Source organism: Amblyomma mixtum, chromosome 5 (assembly GCF_055824585.1).
Source record: "Amblyomma mixtum isolate Tamu chromosome 5, ASM5582458v1, whole genome shotgun sequence".
NCBI classification, from domain to species: domain Eukaryota; kingdom Metazoa; phylum Arthropoda; class Arachnida; order Ixodida; family Ixodidae; genus Amblyomma; species Amblyomma mixtum.
The window spans coordinates 82440526-82459582 of NC_143016.1; the positions used below are offsets into that span (position 1 = coordinate 82440526).

The window sequence follows — 19057 nt, forward strand, 5'->3', positions numbered from 1 at the left end:
CCCCTGGAGCTGCCCTTTAAGTGCAGGCAGTGCAAGTGCAGAAACATTGGTGGTTATGGCAGGAGAATGCTTCGGATGTTCCGAGAAAGACACGGTTGCTCCTCCGTCAGTACTTTTTTTTTTTGCAGCTGTTTTGCTTCTCTACTTGTTGCAGCTGCCACAGCTCTTGTGCAGCGCTAAGTAGTGCACAGTAGCAATTGCACAAGCTAACTCTGTGTCCATATATGTCTAGTGGAGATGGTAGGGTGAAAAACTCCAGGGTACCTATATTTTATAAACTTCGAAGAATGGATCCCGCTTCGTACACCCCTTGTTCTGCTCACAAGGGTTGTGCTGGGCTAGGTGGTTGTCGCTGCCAACTCGAGTGCTAGTCGTAGTATTAAAGTTTTACTCTCTCTTGAGCTTGGTCCTATGCTCTTATTGCACCTGAATATGTTTTTTTTTTTTTAGCATCATTTGTTGGGCTTTGCTTCTAGAATTGATACCAGCTGCAAATGCTAAAGCAGGCCTGAAGGCTTCCTTGCCCCATTATGTAGCACAAGGAACACGCAAAGAAGCATACATGCATACAAGCAATGTCTTCCTTGGTATCTGAAGTGCAACACACGTGTGGGCACTAAGAAATATCTTAACTGAACTTAAGACAAGACACCATATAGCTGTTACTGTTAACTTTTCACTCTGGCATGTTATGCCAGAGTGAAGTTCATTCATTTTAATGAAAGCCAGTGTATCTGGAAAAGACACAGGGACATATTTCATTACCTGCATTACCTGCAGGCACTCTGGCGAAGGCCAATGTCAAGGCTATTTTCAAAGTGCTTTCAATTATTCTGCTTTGCTTGCATGATACATGTCTGTTGTAGAGAAGCTTGCATGATACATGTCTGTTGTAGAGAACACCTGCTGTCTTCCATGTTGTCTGCGTTATGCTCTTCCCCCTTGGGAAAAAATAGAGGTTTGAGTGGCACCAAGTGCTCTAATATTTCAGTTCTTTCTTGAAGCCTAAACGCACTCTTCAGAGGTAAGTGCTTCTCAGATAAGAAAAAAAAAAAACTTCAAGAATTGTAGAATTTTAAAAAATTAGCAGCCCATGGATAGTCATTGAGTTTTATATTTTCTTGTCAATATAATGCAATCCAAGGGTGGGTGCCAGCTTTCAAAAGAGCCTAGCTTTCATCTAGCACATCTGAGGGGCAAACAATACTAATCAAGGAAACTACAGAGTGTAGTAGGTAAAATTAGTTCGATCTTTCAGCAGCATTTTGTTGTGATGTACCATTGCCAAACAGGTTCCAACCAAAGAAAACACACTTACCGTCTTTAAAGCTGGATTTGAAGTATGTGTGCTGTGCATTGCAGCACTGGTCAACAGTATCACCTGGCTGTGTATTGAATTTGACCATTATGTTGCACTTGAGCAATGTATAGCATTTGACTGGTATCGCAGCACTGGTAAAAAAAAAAAAAAAATGTGCAGTCAACACTAATTAAACATCAGTGGCAAAGGCACTTGTATTATGGCCACTGTGTTAGCTGATCCTGGTCTTGGCATTTACCCTCATTTTCTTCAGCACATATAGTGTTCAGAGGGAAACTGAGGAATTAAGCTTTTCTTTCTTTGTTTTCATGCACCAAAAATCTGTGTGTGGCCAGCAAGCCTTTATCCGCTTATCTCGACAGGCACGTGGTTTTGAAAAAAACGTTTGTGCAGTATCGATGAGGGGCATTTTTTGCAAAACACATGTTTTGCATTTCCTTCTTCATTTGTAGTGTCCTACACTGGTCGGGGTGTGTGGGATAATGACCACAGGGGTGAAAGGCAGTTGTAGCACACGAGAAGGGCATAAGCTTGCTAGGTCAGCTGTGCTGTAGAAGAAGGCTGATATAACAAGGCATTTTATAACACTTTGCCTCGTGCCTCAAATGTAGTTCTGTTTTCAGGGATAAAACAAGTGTAATAGAAAAAAAAAAATTTGCTAGTGATTTCAGATGGTCAGAATAAGGACTAGCAGGTTCTTGTCTGGTGCAGTACATTTTACCAGATGCGTTCAACTCCATAGATAAACAACGCCGGCACAGTAGGAAGAGCAGCTTGGTGCACAAGATTAAAAGTAGGGCAGTCCTTTTTTTTTTTTTCTTGTGAATTGACTGATGCATTGCTTATGCCTTTATTGCTAAAAGGTTTTTGGTAGTATCATCCTATTATTTCTGTACTTGTCAGTGCAACATGATGAGGGCTTGGATTGTGCCGACTGCTGTGTGGCGGTTAATACGGTGTGCGTACCTATGAAGTTACTTGAAAAGGTGATTGCTGCCTGTTCATTCATCTGTGCCATTGAAGTCACTGTAGTTGGTATCAGATTTGTGTTTGCATATATCGGAACATGGCCATTGTCTGTACTGGAGTATGAAAAAGATATCTGGTGGTAAATGTTTAAAATTTGATGGAAGTTGCCGTTTCTTTTGTGTCTGTTCCAAAACGTGGCTACATTGTCTGAAAAGGGTAGGACCGTGAGTGCAGGCGACCTTGACTTGGTCATCCTCCATGTGACCTTGGTGCAGATTTCTGATCAATGTCGACACTTTCACCTATTTTGGGAGATTTTTCGCTTGTCAAGATGGGTGTACTGTGTGTCACAGTCTTGGGAATAGATGGCGAATTGAATGTTTGTATCTTTTTGTTGCTGTCATTCCAGTGAACCAGCCGGTTGGCAGCAGGCACAATGGATGCATCGGATGCTGCTAGCAACAGCTCCAATGCGTCCGAGAGTGACTCTGACTCGGGCTCGTGCTCCGGGTCTAGCTCTGCCATGCAGAGCCGAAAGTCAGCCTCTGCCTCACCTAAGCTAGACTCAAGCAACCAGACAGCGAGGACAGGTAGGCCAAGCAGTGTTTTCTGTCTTAGTTGGCCGTGCCACTTAGCGTGAGCTCCCTCTTCTTAAGGGGGGACACTACCCAAAAAGTGAACTTTGAACCGCTTGCTTGATTTCATTGAAACTTGCGACTATCACTGCTGGGACCACCTCTGCCAAATTTTATTATTCAGCAGGGGGCTTGTCTTGAACATTGTAGTGCTTAAAATAAAATGGGATGATTTTCAATCATGTCAGTCTATTTTTCTCATCTCCTGTTAAGAAACGGAAACAGTAAACTTTCAGCTTAGAAAAACTATCATTTCACTATTACTTGATAATATTGGTATTGTAGCAGGTTTTCTGGAGCGAAATTTTATGAGGAACACAACTGTGCGCTCAGTTTGTCTATTTTTTACTTTTTTTTCACACTAAAAAAATGACTAAAAAAGTGGCGTAAAATGAAAATCTAATGTCATTCCTTATATGGTGTCATTCTTTCAAGATATAGGAGAACTAAGCAAAATAATTCCGCATTTGTGTGCTCTGGACATTCCCAATGCCACATAACCCAAAAAATTGAAAAAATTACCCTTATTTTTCAAACAATAGTTTTCCTAGGTAAGCATAGTCATCCTTGGCATAAAGGTTGCATAACCTGCTTCATACTTATTCTAGAATAATTAAATTTGGCAGAGGTGGTCCCACCAGTAATATAAACTAGCCCCACAAGTTTCAATGAAATCGAGCAAGTGGTTCAGAAGTTCACTGTTCAGGGTAGTGTCCCCCCTTAAAAAGCCAATTGAAGTTGGCCTATATCGATGAATTATTGCCTGCTTTCTAATAGCAAAAAGCTACCTTCACTAAAAGTGTAGCTATAAGCTCTTATTGCCACCGTGCATCATTTTCACTACTAAAGAGCGGAGGCGCAAAAAGAATTGTAAAATAATATGGCTGAATACTACGGTAACTTGGTTTGCAACCACTAGTGCATGTTTATTGCACAAAGAAGTCAGAAAGAAGTGCCAAACATGAAAAATGGAGCAAAGCAAACTTGTGACATTCAGCATCGTCGTTACTGCAGGATGTCACATTACTGATGATGACATGCATGATGTCACGTATTAAAGTGGTGGGAAAGAAATGTTACAACTTTAATGAAAGCATCTTTTCTACTGAACGTATGTCAGGAGAGTCTCTAGTGGTTCACTAATTGGATTTTACCAGAAACAAAAACTTGATGGAATTGTCCTCGGGTGTTCCTTCAAGCAGGATGCACTGGCCATGGATTGAGGAAAAGTCAACTGACAGCATGCATAATTGTTAGGTGGACCAACTGTTAAAATGTGGTATAATTTGTACGATATCTGACCCCCCCCCCCCCCCCCCCCCCTTTTTAATTTGAAAGGTAGACACAAATGTCTACTATCTTTCTTTTTGTATTTAGCTGTGTACTTGTCTTCAGAATGCATTATATTTATTGTTTCAGCTACATTTTTATTGCACTTTTGTTTTGCCCTTTGTTTTCAACACAGATTTGATGTGTCGTGCTGTCCCTCTTTCTCTGTATCAACCCTGCAAAAAATTTTTTTATGAGATTTCAGTACGAATAAGTGAAGTGAATTCTGGATTTCTGTATTGCTTTAAATGCAACATATTAGCCACAGCTATTTTTTCGCTTTCACAAACTGTATCGTATAGGTTTGCTCTACAGGGAGGAAGGGCACCCAGTTGTGTTACGAAGGTCATAAAGGTGTTATAATAGTCTGGACGTTAAGAGTGCAACCTTTGTGGGCCACTAGTGAAAATGCCCACATTGTGGCCCTTGTGAAGCTCCCCCTTTTCTTGTTTTTATTTTTATTTTTACCCTCAGGCGAAGATGATGAAGACAGAAATGGCAGTGACTCTGGAAGCAACCAGGCTTCCAGCTCGGACAGTGACAGCGGCAATTCCGATGCTGAGAGCGATGCCCCCAGTGCTCCTTCCCAGCAGCGCCGGATATCTGAGAGTTCAGCTCAGGACGAAAGTTCTCGAGACGAGCGGCGGAAACGGTCGGGCAATGCGCGTCCTGTCAAGCAAGTCTGGGACGAGAACCCCGACATGTATGGTGTGCGACGGTCAGGTCGGTGCCGCAAGGAGCCGGAGCGCTACACTATTGATGTGAGTGTCTTTCACCTGCGTGCACGGTTATCGGGGCAAATTTCCATGCCCTGTACGCTGCTGTTCTGTACCTTGTGAAGGTCTTTGTGCACTGAACCATGATTGTGATGATTTAACTATACATCCACCATCATTAACACATCAGTTTCCTACGGGTGTAACTCACAAAACTTCTCATGATGGAATGATGCATGATTGCATGTTTACGTCGTCAGTGCATCAGACTTGCCAGGCATCAAGCATTCATAGAGGCAAACAGTTCGGTAAGATCAGCCTTTCACCAACTGATGTCAGTTCTGTCTTCAAGAGCGTGCCACTAAAAGTGAGACTAATGAGAGGCTGTTATTGTTATCCTTTATTTTTGTACAGTGAGGGTGAGGTGATGCATCAAAAATTATTCTGGGGCATATATAAACTTATTCAAGCTTTTTCATAGACTGAAATGCTCTTTGTTTCCGTGCTCTTTTTGTTTCTAGGAGTCGGAAGGTAGCGACACGAAGAAGGCGTCTTCTCGAGGCAACGCACGATCCCGCAAAGCGTCAGTACCTGATAATTCAGTTGCCTTCTTACTTTCTGCATGTCTTTCTGTAGTAGTGGCCTTGCTGTAAATGCCACTGACATGGTGAGATTAACATGATGTGTATTTGTCTTCTAATTTCACTGGCTCTGCGAGCAGTTCAGCTGACTGGCGGTCCAGCGGCAATAGTGACAGTGACGACAGTGACACAGTGTCGCGGCCACGCAAAGTTCTTCCCAAGCGTGCGCCACCTCCCAAGCGGAAACCGCCTGCCACATCGCAGCGGCGGTCAACCAACCGGGTCAACTACCACAGCTCTGATGAAAGCTCCGAGGAGCCGTCATCAGAAGAGGACAGTGATGATGATGATGACAGCAAGCGGCAGGGGACGCGACGGGCTGCAAAGGCAGTCAGGTATGTCTTGGAGGCTGCGAGAATGGCAGTGACATCCTCCCTTCGTTTTATTTTTCATGCTGGGTTTTCTGCAGTAATGCATAAATAATGCCACAGCTTATTACTCACGCTTATTGCTATCTCTTCAAAGTACGTTTTGGGGTGCTTTTCAGTGAGGGCGGTGAAACCTTATTGCACAGTGCTCTCACTCAGAAACCACGCTGTTGGCAGAGAACATGTTTCTGTCGAGTGCCCCAGATACTGTGGATTTTTAATTTCATCATCATCCTGTAAATTTTGCGTGTTAGTTAGCAGCCGAAGTGATTTTATGCTCTAGCACATTATGCTACATTATAGTTGACTTCTGCGCGAGCTCATGAACTCTGGATTGAAATTAATCTCGAGTGCTTCGCTGCAAATCCCTTATTAGCCCACATGCAGCTTAGGGACCTTAACTCCACACAATGCATACCACTTCTGTTAGTGCAGAACATCAGCACCTACACTTAAAATTATTCACATTCAGGGTATTCAGGAATACTTTGGTGTATATTCAAAAATATTTTTTCACAAGTTTACTTCTAGAGCTAACTCAAAGCACAAAGTAGGGCAAGTGGTAACCATAAGTTTGGCTTTACTGGGCTGCTATAGAGCATTCACTATAAAGACAACTTGTTTACAATGTGGAAAGTGTTGTGGCACTGCATTGTAGTCCAGAATTCAAAATTACCTGAATTATGTGCCAAGTTCAGTGCATTTGCTGCTTTCAGGAGCTCAGTGACACTGCATCTAGTTGTGACTTTTGAGTAAGCAGTAAATTGCGTGGGCATGGTTCATCACGTGGTGTCTGAAAAGAAGTGTTCTCCGAAAAGGACCTGCACGTATGCTGTGGAGTGAGTTTGTCATGAAATTACACATAGTGGTCATTGCAACCTGCTGGTACATACAGAAATGGTCTTTGACTCGGGCACCTCACCTCTCCGTTAGGCTGTAATGTAATACAGTAGGTTTCATTTTCACAGTTCATGACTCGAAACTGTCGCACGCAGGGTGGATTGTTTGAGTTAACAGTGCTGAAGGGACAAAACTTGGAAGCTTCCCTGCATAGTTACTTATCCTCCTTCACCTTGTTGCACAAGGCCCACTACTGAGTGACCCCATAACCCTGACTGCATCTTACTGTCTTCCTTTCATTTTCCTCCCTGCAGTTATCTGTGTTTTGTTTCAAGCATGGTGTGTCTTTGACTGGCATTAATCTTGCCATAATTTACAGCCTGGGCCATCCCATTTGTGCCTGTTTAGAAAGAACTCCGAGGTCATTATTCATGGCTGGGTTTGAACTGTGCAGCTACAAGGAGCAGAGCGCTGAGGAGACTGGATCGGATGACCTTGTGGAGGTGGAGTATGACGAGCAGGCGGCTGCTGCTGAGGCCTCCAATTCTGAAACCGTCGAGAAAGTGATTGACCATCGTGTTGGCAAGAAAGGAGGTGAGCCCATGCCCTTTCTCTTTATTTAATTTATTCCCATAGTTCACTTTCTGTTAAGTTGCATTTCATTGCAGAAGCTCGCCACGAGGGGGATGAGGTGGGGGAACTAATGCTTTAATTTGTCAAAGGGATGTTGACTGTGCTGGAAGGCAGACCAGCATCACCAACCTGTTGGAAGAGGCCACTTTGAAGTGAACTTGCTGGTTAAACTTATTTTTGCAGTGGGTTTAAAGAGGGCACTTGTATCATCTCCTCCTCTTTTCTCTCCGACTGGACCCTTTGTCACTTATTCAGGGTGACTAGTGACCAATGGGACATGACCAGAATTTGTGATAGTCCATACCAGCTCCCAGCATGGCTTAGTATGGAACCAGGGGGCAAGATCCTCATTCATTTAGCTAGTGTTGTTTTCCCGCATCTTCTCAGCCCTCGCTGAGCTTGGGAGCTGTCTACCTGATAATGGAGTTTGACATAAATCTTGCACAGTTCACTGTAGCATACCACATTGTGTGCACTGAAGTGATGTAAGGTGTGGACTAAATGTACTCAGCCGTGGAATATGCACTGAAACTATTTGTATAGCAAAGTGAGGAGTCTTGAATTTTAGAGCAAGTGACGGCGTGCATCATATGAGGTTAGTCCTGGTTTCACGTCATCTTGTTGGTCTGGTAGCTGGTTTCATTCTCGGTGCCATTATTTGTGGATAAAGCGTCCCATCTTCTACGTACTTAACCCCAAGCGGGCTCAGTGTGTCCGTCTCTCCTTTGCGCAGCGACAGGAGCCGCTACCACAGTGTATGCTGTGGAAGAGTTTGGGGACCCAAATGCCGGCGCAGCTGACCTTCCAGATGCCGAGAAGGAGACACAGTACCTGATCAAATGGAAAGGCTGGTCGCACCTGCACAACACGTGGGAGAGCCTGCAGACGCTGCAGGACCAGAAGGTCAAGGGCCTCAAGAAGGTGGACAACTACATCAAGCGGGAGGATGAGCTGCGGCAGTGGTGAGGAGCCTCTACCCTATGCCCTCTTGTTTCTGGGCACAGAGTTAAATTGCACTGAGGCAACGGAATTTAAGTATTCGGTGTAGTCAACTCTTGATAATACAGCCCCGCCGCGATGGCTCAGTGGTTATGGTGCTCGGCTGCTGACCCGAAAGACGCGGGTTCGATCCCGGCCGCGGCTGTCGAATTTCGATGGAGGTGAAATTCTAGAGGCCCGTGTACAGTGCGATGTCAGTGCACGTTACAGAACCCCAGGTGGTCGAAATTTCTAGAGCCCTTCACTACGGCGTCGCTTATAGCCTGAGTCGCTTTGGGACATTAAACCCTCGTAAACCATAAACCATAAACTACTTCCACATTTAACAAGAGAATTGCAGTTAAACATTAGATCCACTGTAGTGAAATGCTTTTCGTTGTGTGTCCTTAACATCAGTGTCACGTTTAAAGCGTGCTCTTGGGCACTTCTTCACAGACTGGGACTGGATTTTTGGATTTCTTTCTTTTTTTCCTGTCAGAAACGTATTCTCACTAGCTGTGTTGCATGCCACATTGACGCATGAGAGTGCTTGCACACACATCTGCCTCTTCCTTGCACTTTGCAGGCGGGAAAATGCCTCCCCCGAGGACATCGAGTACTTCGAGTGCCAGCAGGAGCTCTCCGAGGAGCTTCAGGGCAAGCACATGCAAGTGGAGAGGATTATTTGTGAGTTGCGACCACCACTCCACGAAGGTGCCCCCATTTCCCCCCTCTCATTCTCATTGTGGATGCTTGCATGTTTACACCTGCATGGTGCGCATGCTGACTGCTCAGGAGTTGCTGCTTGCAAGCAAAGAAGAAATGAGATGCGTTAAACTCTGAGGGTGAACGAGGAAAGCGGCTGTCACATGCTCATGTGCTTGCTCCAGGGTGGCTGGGGTCTGCCTGCTCTTGCGGTCATGCAACAGGCGTGCCTGTGCCTATGGTGGTGTATTTTTTTTTGCCGATGGTGTCGCAACTGATACACAAGAGAGAAGGTTACGTGGCATGCAGTTCGGCTTTTACGTGATAGGCTGTGTTGCCAAGCTATATCAGGAATGTGCAGAAGGTCACCGGTTGTGACCGCGTTGTCACCTCTAGGATTGGGAGACTGGCAAATGATCTGGCGCACTTGTGCTGTTGAGGGGACTCATGTAAACGTGCAGTCATCATCCCTGCTCTACTTTGAGAATAGCAGCATAGATAAATTTGTGTGTGAGTTTTAGAGAGCCCTCCCAGCTTGTGCAGTTTGCACACCAGTGACATAAGCAAAGATGCCTTGCTCTTGTGTGCAGAACAGATGACTTTGTTCTGGTTGTAAAGACTGCAGGTTGGAACACTCAGTGAGCATTAAGGTTCAGCCTGTGGGGTGGGCTAAAGGCATTGTAGGTTATCTGCAATTTTTTCGCTACATCAGGCTATCCTTGTATACGTGCCATAGGCACCATATCTGTGCCCCAGAGCATGCTGTTGTATCTCTTCGATGACAGCCAAAGCAAGTCGCATGCATCTGAATTGCTAGTGCTCTGCTGCATGTAGTTTTTTTGTCTCAAAAAAAGTGCAGTGACATAGGTTGAGATATGCTGGCAGGTTTCACTTAGTTTCCATGCCGTGTAAAGTAGTGCAATTGATACAAACGCTAATTAAAATCATCAGGATCAGAAGCTTCTAAAGGTTTCACATGTTAATCAAGGCATTTTGAGTTCTTGCTGGGTCACTGAGTATGCTCATTTTTGTTTAGTCTCTGTGAGCAAAGAAAGAAAGCACAGTCTTAAACTAAGGGTTAGGGATGCCTTATTTGCCTCCTTTTTTACTCGTGTTCTCACTGTCTGGCTAGCATGTGAAATCTTAAGTGCTTTTACCTAATAGTCATATTGCAGCGCTATGCTTGCCATGCCATTTTATGCCAGCTTTTATTTAGCTATGAGGTTTAAAAATGTGAGAATTTCTAACTCCGTACTAGTATATGAGGCAGCTGTCTGCGATCTTTGTGCAGGTGAATGTAGAAATATGTCATCATTTGTATATTCTTAGAATAATCATTAGGTTTCTTTTGTCAAAGTTCACCTTGGCTCCATCCAGTAAGCTTATTAAACAGAATGTGGTGTCCAGTATTGCAGCGCATTAGTTCTTATTGGGGCTGCAGCTGGCAATGGATAGGGTTAATTGGAGAGACATGGGAGGGGCCTTTGCCCTGTAGTGGGCGTAGTCAGGATGATGATGATGATGATTTCTTATTGAAGGATGTCGTTTTTTTTTTTTAGTAGACAATAAATTTCTATTTGTCCGCCATTACTCTGCTTGTAAGGTACTCGGAACATATTAGCTGTGAGCTGTTTGTCATCTTCCGTCAATAAACATATGTAAGCTATAAATGCGTAAGCCATGATGGCCTTGTGCTGTGTATTGCTTAGACCTGATAGACACTCTTCCCTTAGCATGGTTGGCATTTTCTGTATTTCTTTTTAATTGTTATTTTTTCTTGCATTGTAGCAGCTTATATCTTCTTCCTAGGCCTCCCCACATTCTGGTTAATAAGTATCATGAAAAATACTTAGCTGCATACACATCAGAGTGCTAGGTGCATTAATAGGGTAGCTTTGATTTGTAAAGCTCTTGTTATCTTATTTTCTTTGCTGAGGCAGCTGGTTATCTATCTTTTTGCATGCTGTGGTTGGGGTCTGCTTGATGTCGGCACCAAATAGGTCCTTTCTGTTCGGCAAAGCTGCTCGTATTTGCGATATACGCGCAGCCATTTGAGATATGGTCATCTGCCAACTTTAGGCTGCATTTATCACCATTTAAAGTTAGTTAGTATTGAGAATAGTAAGATTTGTTCGTTGTGCAGGGACACTAACGTGGAATGCTTGGATAATTTGATCAGTTAGATGTGTGACCAAATCACCAGCCTGTTTTATTTGGCTTCCCTGGCTGAACAGTTCCTACCAGGGTTAACTGGAGCAGTGCATGCAGATGCTTTAAAATTGTTTAGGAAACAGTTTACCTACTTGGCAGGCATGCTCTGAATGTTTTACAGGTAGCATTTCTATTTGCTCATCCAGACAAGACGAGCAGGATAAATGATCTGCCGTGGAAATCGTTTTGTTTGCATTATCTTGGGGAACTGACAGTTCTCTCAACAATAAACTTGAATACTTAAATATAGCGCTAGTTCTGTTTAGTTTGCCCTTGCGTTCGATTGGCAGCTGAGGAGAACTGCACAGGCTGCAGCTGATTACAGCCAAGGGCGGTGCTTGAATCTAGCTGTGAGTGTGTGGCAGCTGCTTGTTTGTAGTGGTTTTCTGGCAGCATTGGGAGACTGGCAAATGATCTGGTGCTGCTGAAGCGACTCACGTAAACATGCAATCATCATCCCCGCCCTTCCAACAACTACCACCACCTTCATCTTCAGCGTCCCCTCCTCGAGTCCCCTGAACAGTGTCATTTTATTCTTGTTGCTGTTGCCTGTGGAATTAGTTGTTATTGTACCGGCTCTAGAATTAGTTGTGGACGGGAGTTGAGCAGTGTGTTACTCCGTTCCAGTGTCATGCACCATATGAATTGACATGTAGTTTCATATTTTGATTGGAACATAGCCCATCTTTTGTGGCTGGCATCACCGAGCCGATGAGAGCAGTCACATCATGGCAGTCATGTAGGGTAGGAAGTAGGGGTGTGCGAATATCAAATTCTTCGAATACGAATCGAATACGAATACTTGGCTCCGAATATCGAATAATCAAGGACAGACGCATTTAACCACTACAAAATATTTATTTGAGCACCGAAGAACATCACAGTTCATCTATCGATGATTAAATGAACACAAAAGGTGTGTGGGGCTGCACAAAAAGTATCAGTCTCGAACATTATTCTTAGAAGAGTGGAAATATCACAGAAGATGGCTGGTACACAGCATTGATTAAGGCTAGCTTGCCATCAGCACGAACGCGCGTTGCTGGGATGAACATGAAAGGTTGTCGTGAAGGAAAACCCGCTGCTCCACATGGTCAGGCAGAAGTAGTTCCCTTCTGGCTGAAACGACTCCTCCAGCCACAGAAAATGCCCTCTCACTTGGCACTGAACTGGCACGTATTGCGAGGTACTTCGTGCACAGCTCTGACTATACCAGCTTCGCAGGTATAGCCACAAAGAAACTCACCAGCGCAGTCAGCTACGGCATGGCCCTTGGAGGAAGGAATGCGCATTGCTCTGGGCGCCGCCTTGTTGTTATGTCTCTGTCAATAGGGCTTGCGGACCGAAATGAACGCCGGTGCTCACATTGAATATTCGGCTAGATACGAATATTCGCGTCGGGTCGAATATTCGAAACAACACGAATACTTGGATTTCGAATCGAATTCGAATACTAAAAATATAATATTCGAATTATATTCGAAAATTTCGAATATTCGCACACCCCTAGTAGGAAGGTGTTGGCAGCGTTAGTGAGCTGCGTAATTGTGTAGCTTGTTTTGAATGGCGGCAGCATGAAGAGTGTGTAATCAGCTTCTAGGGGTAAAGCAGATTTTAGAGACATAGTGTCACTGAGAAACAGTGAGAATCCACGTGCAGTGTTTTTTGTTGCCTCTTTCCATTCATACCTGAGTTTGCAACATCAGTGGAGTCATTTGTGTGACAACCTTGTCAAAATTCGCAACAGTTCGTTTGAGTTCGTTTTTTCTTGTGATGTGCACTAATACTATACAGGCACAGAAAAATGCTTTATTTGGTTGAGTATTAAGTTCATAGAAATTTTGACGTGCATGTTTCTCACTTCTCGACTTTTATCGGTATTTTTTTTTTTTTGTAAATGAAAGCGTCTTGCCCAAATAAATCAATATCGGGCTGTGACACTTGAGAAATGTAGCAGAACAATTTAAAACCTAATTTTTTTTCCGTATGGCAGTATCGCTTTCTCATGGTAGACAGCGTCTGTGAACCCTGACATCGGAGACACGAAATATAGTCAGTGAAGTTACTTGTGATTGCCACCTTCGGGCAAGGTCTACCAGAGTATGCCAAATTTTTCATAGTATTTGTCTGTGATAGTAGAGCATCCCTTTAAGGGGGGACGAGGGTCTTAAAACTGACCTTTTTATTTGTGGCTAGAATCTCATGAAATTTTGCACACAGGTGCGTTTTTCTCCTTTGATTCCAAAAATGTATTCATAATTGAGCTGGTTGTCTTGTATCAAAAGTTATCTTAAATTCTAGAGTGTAATTAGGTAATTTCTTATGCAGCTTTAATGAACTTTTGCATTGCATTTTGTTGCTTTTAATTACATGAATTGATAGCCAGCAAATTCTCATACCCGATGACATTCTTACTTTTTTTTGTTTAGGCCACGTGTAAATAGCAATTTACAATGAGCTTAATGAGCTGCAGTGTCAAATACTGCAACCTTTACTCTTCGACATAATATATCGCGATGACATACCTTTAGAGAAAAACGAAGAATGTCATTGGGTATGGGAACTCTCTGGCTATCAATTCATGTGATTAAAAGCAACAAAATGCTTTGAGAAAGTTCATTAAAGCTGCGTAAGAAATTACCTAATTGCATTCTAGACTTTCTAAGATTTAAGACCACCAGCTCAATTATGATTACATATTTGGAATCAGCAGAGAAAAATGCATCTATGTGCAAAATGTCATGAGATTCTAGCCATAAATAAAAAAAGTTAGTTTTCAGACCCCCGTCCCCCCTTAAGTCTTCTTCCACAGCTGGGTAGCATATCAAGCTCATTGTGTGGGCATCAGGTAGGTGCGTTGGATATGCGAAAGTGGCTGTCTTGAATGTGGCCTCTTTTTTTTTTTTCTCTCTCTCTCTCTCTTCTGTCCATGGTTGCCCCGCTGAGCAGCGCATGCCCCGGCCAAGAGTGGAGAGGCGGAGCAGATGGACTACCTGTGCAAGTGGGATGGCCTCCCTTACTCGGACTGCACCTGGGAGGATGGAAACCTGATCAAGCGCAAGTTTCAGCACATCATTGACCAGTACCATGCCCGGCAGAAATCGCAGAAGATTCCCAGCAAAGTCTGCAAGGTACGAGTGTCACCTAAAGGTGGCATGACAATCATCCGCGATGTCAGTGCACATTAAAGAACCCCAGGTGGTCAAAATTTCCGGAGCCCTCCACTACGTCGTCTCTCATAGCCTTAGTCGCTTTCGGACGTTAAAACCCATAAACCAAACCAAACCAAACCTAGTACTTCTTGATTGTGCTGGTGTTTTTTTTTTTTGTTCTTTAGAGTAAATGATGGACTATCAGGGAACTGCTCTTGTTCTAGATGCATTTATTTATTTGTTTGCTTTTTATATCAAGATACATTGTGATTCTGTCAGCTGTATGTTTATTTAGAAAAACAAATTAGCATAACAAGCATGTTGCTTGTAGAAGACGGTAACACTAGTGAGCTGCAAGACTAGGAGTGGAGAAGCTTTGTTCAGTTAAACAGCCAGGCTTCCTAGTTTTCACCAAGTAATATTCATTACGTGTCGAAATGTTGCGAGCCTATAAGGAGCATTCATGGCAGGTGAAAAGACGGAAGCTGGTATGCCAACACATTGTGCTTGAATCACTGCATTTCTTTCTTCTGCATCGTTGACTGCACGTTGCATTCGTTTACAGAGACTACAGGCTTTTTGCTGACAACATTTGCCCAATTTCTGACAGGTGCTGAAAGTACGCCCAAAGTTTACTCCACTGAAGACTCAGCCATCTTACATTGGTGGCCCCCAAAAGCTGGAACTCAGGGACTACCAGCTGGAAGGCCTCAACTGGCTGGCTAGCTCATGGTGCAAGTGAGTCTTCAATGTTTCCTTTTATATAGAGCACAGGTAGGCAGTGCACGAAACTAGGGCATCAGTGAATGTGGAAGAGAAGGACAAAAGCCACATTTCTTGATTCGTTTGGTGTTCTGCTTGCAAGTAATGTGCTCAGTGCAGCAAAGAGTGCTCTGCAGGCAGTGTTACTTCACACAAGGTGTTGCTTCACACAAGGTGTTGCTTCACACAAGGTGTTGCTTCACACAAGGTGTTGCTTCACACAAGGTGTTGCTTCACACAAGGTGTTGCTTCACACAAGGTGTTGCATCACACAAGGTGTTGCTTCAGTGCAATGTTCGGAGCAGAGGAGCTGTACATGGAGTACTCTTTGCTCTCATCACATACTTATTAGTTAGTTCGTTTTTTTTTGTTGTTGTTGTTATGTATACTTTCAAGGCTCAAAGGCATTTGCAGAAAGTAATTGTACATTACTAGGCAGTGCAGTTACACAACAAAAACAATTTACTGCCTTACCCTGGCCGTGCACATTGTTTGTCCTTTGTGTTACGTCAGTGATTTCCCAGAACTGGGGACTGTGCCCTCAACAGCTGTCACTTTAGAACACAAAGTAATGAAAAAGGATTTTTGGATTTTGATTGTGACAGTCTAGCATGCATTGTACTGAATTGGGCAAAGGGTAGTGACAAGTGCTGCGGGCAGCGCAGCTGTGGGAGGAGAGAGTGCTCACGTCCGACTGTCTGGGGGCTGCAGGGAGAACGGAGTGATCCTGGCTGACGAGATGGGCCTGGGCAAGACGATACAGACCATCAGCTTCCTGACCTACCTGTTCCACCAGCATGCTCTGTATGGGCCTTTCTTGCTGGTGGTTCCCCTGTCCACACTGGCCTCCTGGCAGAAGGAGTTTGCACAGTGGTCACCCGACATGAACGTGGTCGTCTACCTTGGGGACGTGTCTTCTCGGACTATGGTACGGCACGGGGACTTGATCTCATTGAGCTTAAATTATTGACGAGGTGCATGCCATTGCCGGTGGAATATTGTATACTGCTGAAAATTGACGCAATCCTCCACCTGGAAGCCGACTAGCTGAACTAGTATTTGTTCCTTTTTTCGGATACCTGCAGTCTGGTGAATTATTGTTGCATGGGGGGGGGGGGGCTCTTGCTATAGTAAAACCTTGTTAATTCAAACTTACAGTTAATTCGAACTGATGCCTGGATCCCAGCACTGCCCTGTGTATTTCAAAGGGGGAAAACTGCCGATAATTTGAACAAGCCTGCATTCGCTACGGCTAATTAGAACTAAGGGCCCTTGGCACTTGTTACTTTCTGGCACCTGACTGGCCAGTCAGTTAATTTGACTTGTCATTCGGGCCACATGACTTTAATTCTTGCCACAAACGTGTAGCAGCGTGAAGCGCGATGGCCATTCTGGTGGCCATTCTAGTCCCTGTTTGATTATTCGAACAATTTTCCGGTCCCCTTCGAGTTCGAATTAATGAGTATTTGCTGTAGTATTAAGCAGCTTATAAAGTTGCATAACTCTGTATAACCACTTTGCTAAAGCTGAGAAAAATCTCTGGTTAAGAGTGCAGAGAACAAGCGAGTGTTGTGTTCTGCTCTTTATTTGGTTGTTTAAGCATTCTAATGAGAGCAGCTGTGAACAGTTGATTGTGCTTGTAGCATAAAATGTCTGAGAAACGGGGAAATGAAAGAAGCAGCAGCAGCCATTCATGCGAGGCCGCCAAACGTGCCTAGCATGGTGATTCATTGCAGAATATCTTGCATTCCAGATCCGTGAGCATGAATGGCAACATCCAGGCAACAAGCGGCTGAAGTTCAACGCCATTCTGACAACATATGAAATCCTCCTCAAGGACAAGGTGGGGGCCGTGGCAAACTTTTTCCTTCTTTTCATGAGCAGTCGTGTGAAATTGTGTGGAGCGAAAGCATGGAACATGCACTAAAATTTTCTGGAAGGTCATAAAGAGTATAGATGTTTTGCTCCCAGAAAGATTCCCTTTATTCTCAGTGCTGCTCGTTATTAGCTGTGGCATTGGTAGTTGGTGGTGCAGTTCCTTTCACCATGCCAGTGGTGTGAAGACCAGAAGGGGGGGAACTTAGGCTTAGGTTAAGGGGGGACACTGGTCTTGAAAAGAAAATTTTATTAATTTAGTCATAGTTATGAAATTTTCAGGGCACATGTGTTTTTGTGCACTGATTCTAGATATGTCATTTAATTTCATGTAAAACAATTCCTTGAGCACTTATGCATTTTTTATGCAAGTATTTTGCGGAGAGTTTTGAAGAAAATTTGCTGCGGGAAACTCGCTGAAATGTATGCCGTTGGGTTCTCTTGACACCGAGGAATACAATAAGGGTAAAATTATCATCCTGGCTCTCATAGAACTTGACTAATAGGGTACTGAAGCTGCCACTTCAGAAACAGGAATACACACTTTCCTTCTCATTTCTGAAGCGACAACTTCAAAACTCTATAACTTAATTTCTATGATAGGCAGGAAGGCAATTTCACCCTTATTGTATTCTTTGGTGTCAAGAGAACACAATGGCATACATTTCAGCGAGTTTCCCGCAGCAAATTTTCTTCAAAACTCTCCGCAAAATACCAGCATAAAAAGTGCATAAGTGCTCAAGGAATTGTTTTACATGAAATTAAATGACATATTTAGAATCAGCACACAAAAATACATATTCCCTGATGATTTCGTAACTGTGACTTCATTAATAAAAAATTTTTTTTCAAGACCAGTGTCCCCCCTTAAAATGGGTGCCCAAGAAAAGGTTTTATTGTGTACCGTTTAGCTTTTTTTGTTTCTCACGGAAATGACTGAATGTAGTAGTTTCTGCCATGCTATTTTTTCTCATCGATTCTGTCTAGGACAGAAGCAAAAAAAAAAACCCCTTTGTGTTTCTGTGTTTCTATCGCTTACATGAGGCATGTGTGCTCTCTGCAGGGCTTCTTGGGCAATGTTAGTTGGGCTGTGCTGGGAGTGGACGAAGCGCACAGGCTCAAGAACGATGACTCTCTCCTGTACAAGTCACTGTTTGACTTCGACACAAACCACCGGCTCCTCATTACTGGCACACCATTGCAGAACTCATTGAAGGAGCTCTGGGCTCTTCTGCACTTCATCATGCCTCAGAAGTAAGCGGTCCTTTCTTCGCATTCATGTTGTTTTAGTATAGGTGATATTTTCTGTGGTATCAATCCTGTCTGAAGGTTCTCTATTTGCTTTGACATGTTAGATGTCTGTTCCAATTAGAAGGAAAGGCATGGAAGCCACAATACTAGTTATGATTTGCTATATGGGAATTATGTGTAGCTTTGATGGTGAAGTGTTTCCTACAGTTTGTTAACTTGAGCATTGTGAAAAGTTGATGCCAAATGAGATTTTTGTAACTCTTTTTGGCTCCGTGTTGCAGCTGTTGCGAATCGTAAAAGGCCAGCAGTGTTTGTTATAGGTGTTCAACTGGATGCACATACAGAGAATGCCTGAAATTTCTTCTTGTGTTCATTTCTGAGGCTGTTGGTAAAATTGTTTGACTTTGCTGGATGGCGGTGGAATTTATTGATGCTCACTTTGGGTCACTCCTTTTTCATCCGTGCAGATTTGATTCTTGGGAGGACTTTGAAGTCGAGCACAAGGAGTCTGCCGAAAAGGGCTACACCAAGCTGCACAAACAACTGGAGCCTTTCCTTCTGCGGCGCGTTAAGAAGGACGTTGAGAAGTCACTGCCGGCGAAGGTTGAGCGGATTCTCCGCGTTGAAATGACCACTGTGCAGAAGCAGTACTACAAGTAAGACTCCCCTAA

At 43.7% G+C, this 19057-nt stretch overlaps 1 protein-coding gene across 9 annotated transcripts in view; it reads left to right on the forward strand.

Annotated features, from left to right (window-relative positions):
- The window catches only part of Chd1 (chromodomain-helicase-DNA-binding protein 1), a 52699-nt gene that overhangs the window by 7581 nt on the left and 26061 nt on the right, over nucleotides 1-19057 (forward strand). For 4 of the 9 annotated variants that reach the window (XM_089545319.1, XM_089545321.1, XM_089545320.1 and 1 more), the window contains exons 2-14: nucleotides 2700-2880; nucleotides 4729-5015; nucleotides 5492-5553; nucleotides 5692-5946; nucleotides 7274-7413; nucleotides 8162-8414; nucleotides 9017-9144; nucleotides 14296-14477; nucleotides 15109-15236; nucleotides 15972-16188; nucleotides 17014-17103; nucleotides 18199-18389; nucleotides 18854-19042. In XM_089545319.1, coding sequence (XP_089401445.1) covers nucleotides 2727-2880; nucleotides 4729-5015; nucleotides 5492-5553; nucleotides 5692-5946; nucleotides 7274-7413; nucleotides 8162-8414; nucleotides 9017-9144; nucleotides 14296-14477; nucleotides 15109-15236; nucleotides 15972-16188; nucleotides 17014-17103; nucleotides 18199-18389; nucleotides 18854-19042 — 2276 coding nt within the window. In that variant the 5' untranslated portion in view covers nucleotides 2700-2726. The remainder of the gene's footprint in view (nucleotides 1-2699; nucleotides 2881-4728; nucleotides 5016-5491; nucleotides 5554-5691; nucleotides 5947-7273; nucleotides 7414-8161; nucleotides 8415-9016; nucleotides 9145-14295; nucleotides 14478-15108; nucleotides 15237-15971; nucleotides 16189-17013; nucleotides 17104-18198; nucleotides 18390-18853; nucleotides 19043-19057) is intronic. The other 5 variants (XM_089545322.1, XM_089545324.1, XM_089545323.1 and 2 more) reach the window with 4 other exon arrangements.